At 39.8% G+C, this 2,554-nt stretch overlaps 1 protein-coding gene across 1 annotated transcript; it reads right to left on the reverse strand.

Annotated features, from left to right (window-relative positions):
• Positions 1 to 822: 822 nt before the first annotated feature.
• Positions 823 to 1,907, reverse strand: LOC103204305 (olfactory receptor 9K2). The gene has a single exon (XM_007949458.2). The coding sequence runs from the start codon at positions 1,762 to 1,764 to the stop codon at positions 823 to 825; it is 942 nt and encodes a 313-aa protein (XP_007947649.1). The 5' UTR covers positions 1,765 to 1,907.
• Between the last annotated feature and the right edge of the window lie 647 nt (positions 1,908 to 2,554).

Here is a 2,554-nt window from a genome sequence, read left to right on the forward strand (position 1 = left end):
AGAATGACTATATCAGTTTTGGAGGAAGTACAGCTAGGGTGTACCTTGGAAGCAAGGATGGTGAGATTTTGTCTCATGCACTTTGCACATGTTATTAAAGGAACATCATACTTGGTAAAGTAGAGGGTCAGCAAAAAAGAAGACCCCTGATAGAGCCTGGTGGAACCCCTGAGACTATGACCTAGCTGCGTTTCAGGTTTGGAATTGAACCAACTCCTGTGGCTTTCAGCCAAACAAAAGACTCAAATGTGAGCGGAAATTTTACATTATATAGATACACTCTTTGGAGACATCAACCATGGGAGAACAGAAGGGCTGTGTATGCACAGGGAGACAGCTCAGGGGGCAGCAGTGCATGAGAGGGAAGGACACAGGGAAGAGGTAACTATGGGGAGGAAGTGGGAAGAGGGCTGTTTCATTGTAGGAAGTTGCAGTCAATGTCATGAGACAAATGTATTTGAACTGCTGTATGGAAAGTGAATTTGCTCTGTAAACTTTCACCCAAGTCACAATAATTTTTTTTTTTTTTTTTTTTTTTTAAAGAGGAAGATCCTCAAGGAGATGGATTCACACTGTGGCTGCAACAATGAGGTCAAACACAGCAATGATTGTGAGGATGATGCAAGACTACATAGTATTCCATTCTGTTGTAAACAGAGTCGTGATGAGTCGGAACCTAATGAGAATGGCACCTAACAACAGCAACATTACATGGAAAAAACTACTTGTAGTATTTTTTTTTTTTTTAATGTTCGAGAGAATAGCTTTCATTAAGGACACTGACCAAACAGTAAAAACACAGTGGTGGAAGAAAAATGTTAATCAAAGAATCATATTTTTCTTTTCTAGAATTTTTTTTAGAGCCTCTTTGACATCTTTATTTCTCAGAGAATAAATCAAAGGATTCAACATGGGGGTGACTATGGTATAACATAAGGAGGCCACTTTACTCAGCTCAGGAAATCTGTCAGGAGTGAGATACATAAAGAAGACAGCACCATACAGCACACTCACGACTCCCAGGTGAGAGCTGCAAGTCGAAAAGGCTTTCTTACGTCCCTCCGTGGAGCTTATCTTGAGAACTGTGGATGCAATATACATGTAAGAAACAATAATGACTATGATGGTAGGCAAGATGATGATGCCAGATAAAGAAAAAGAGACCATATTATAGATAAAGAGATCAGAACATGAAATCCTCTGAAGTGGGCGGGTATCACAGTAGAAGTGGTCAACAACGCGAGAAGCACAGAAGGATAAGGTGAATGTCATGCTGGTCTGAAGGACTGAACTGATGCATCCACAGAAATAGGAACCAGCCACCAACTGAACACAGAGACGTGTTGACATCTGAACAGAGTAGAGGAGTGGATTGCAGATGGCAACGAAACGGTCATAAGCCATGGCTGCCAGGAGAAATCCCTCAGTCACAATGAAGAGGGCAAAGAGAAAGAGCTGAGTCACACAGCCTGCAAAGGAGATGGACTTGCTCTCAGACCAGAAGCTGATCATAGCCTTGGGTGCAATCACAGATGAATAGAAGAAATCAATGAAGGAGAGGTTTCCTAGGAAGAAATACATTGGTGTGTTCAGCCGGGGATCAGTTATGATAATGGCCATCATCCCAATGTTCCCTAGAAGGATCATGGTATAAACAAGCAGAAACAGCAGGAAGAGGAGAATATGGAGCTCTGGGCGGACCCTGAAGCCTACAAGAATAAAGTCAGTCACTTCTGAGTGATTGCTTATTTCCCTGTCACCCATGGCAGAGACCTGCTGAGAAGCACAAGACAAAAGAAACAAATGAACTCTTGGCTTTGATTCTAGTGTTACATATAATACGTGACAGTTTTAGGATTTAAACCTACTTTGTAATCATTATTAATTTTAGCTTTATAGAAATACAGTGATATATATTGAAGCCTATTTCAAGTGATGACAAATACAAGCTTTAATTTCATTCCCTAATTCCATTAAACTCTTACTGAAGATAATTCAAAAATGGTTGCAGCAGTATATTGACAGGGAACTTCCAGAAATGCAAGCTGGATTCAGGAGAGGACATGGAACAAGGAATATCATTACTGATGTCAGATGGATCTCTGCTCAAAGCAAAGAATACCAGAAAGAAGTTTACTTGTGTTTTATAGACTATGCAACAGCATTGGATTGTGTGGATCATAACAAATTACAGATAACATGAGGAAGAATGGGAATTCTAGAACACTTAATTGTGATTATGTGGAACCTGTAAATAGATTGTCATTCAAACAGAACAAAGGGATTCTGCATGGTTTAAAATCAGGAAGGAAGTGCATCAGGGTTACATCCTTTCACCATACTTACTCAATATGTATACTCAGCAAATAATCTGAGGAACTGGACTATATGAAGAAGACCATGGCATCAGGATTGGAGGAAGATTCATTGACAACCTGCAGACAACACAACATTGCTTCCTGAAAGTGAATATGGCTTGAAGCATTTACTGATGAAAATAAAAGACTACAGTTTTCAGTATGGATAACACCTCAACATAAAGAAAACAAAAATC

The sequence above is a fragment of the Orycteropus afer genome, unplaced genomic scaffold (genome assembly GCF_000298275.1).
Source record: "Orycteropus afer afer isolate SDZICR_OR568_19922 unplaced genomic scaffold, OryAfe1.0 scaffold00247, whole genome shotgun sequence".
NCBI classification, from domain to species: Eukaryota; Metazoa; Chordata; class Mammalia; order Tubulidentata; family Orycteropodidae; genus Orycteropus; species Orycteropus afer.

Coding starts and splice junctions, on each gene's coding strand:
- LOC103204305 (XM_007949458.2), bottom strand. CDS start 1,764: ATGGGTGACAGGGAAATAAGCAATCACTCAGAAGTGACTGACTTTATT.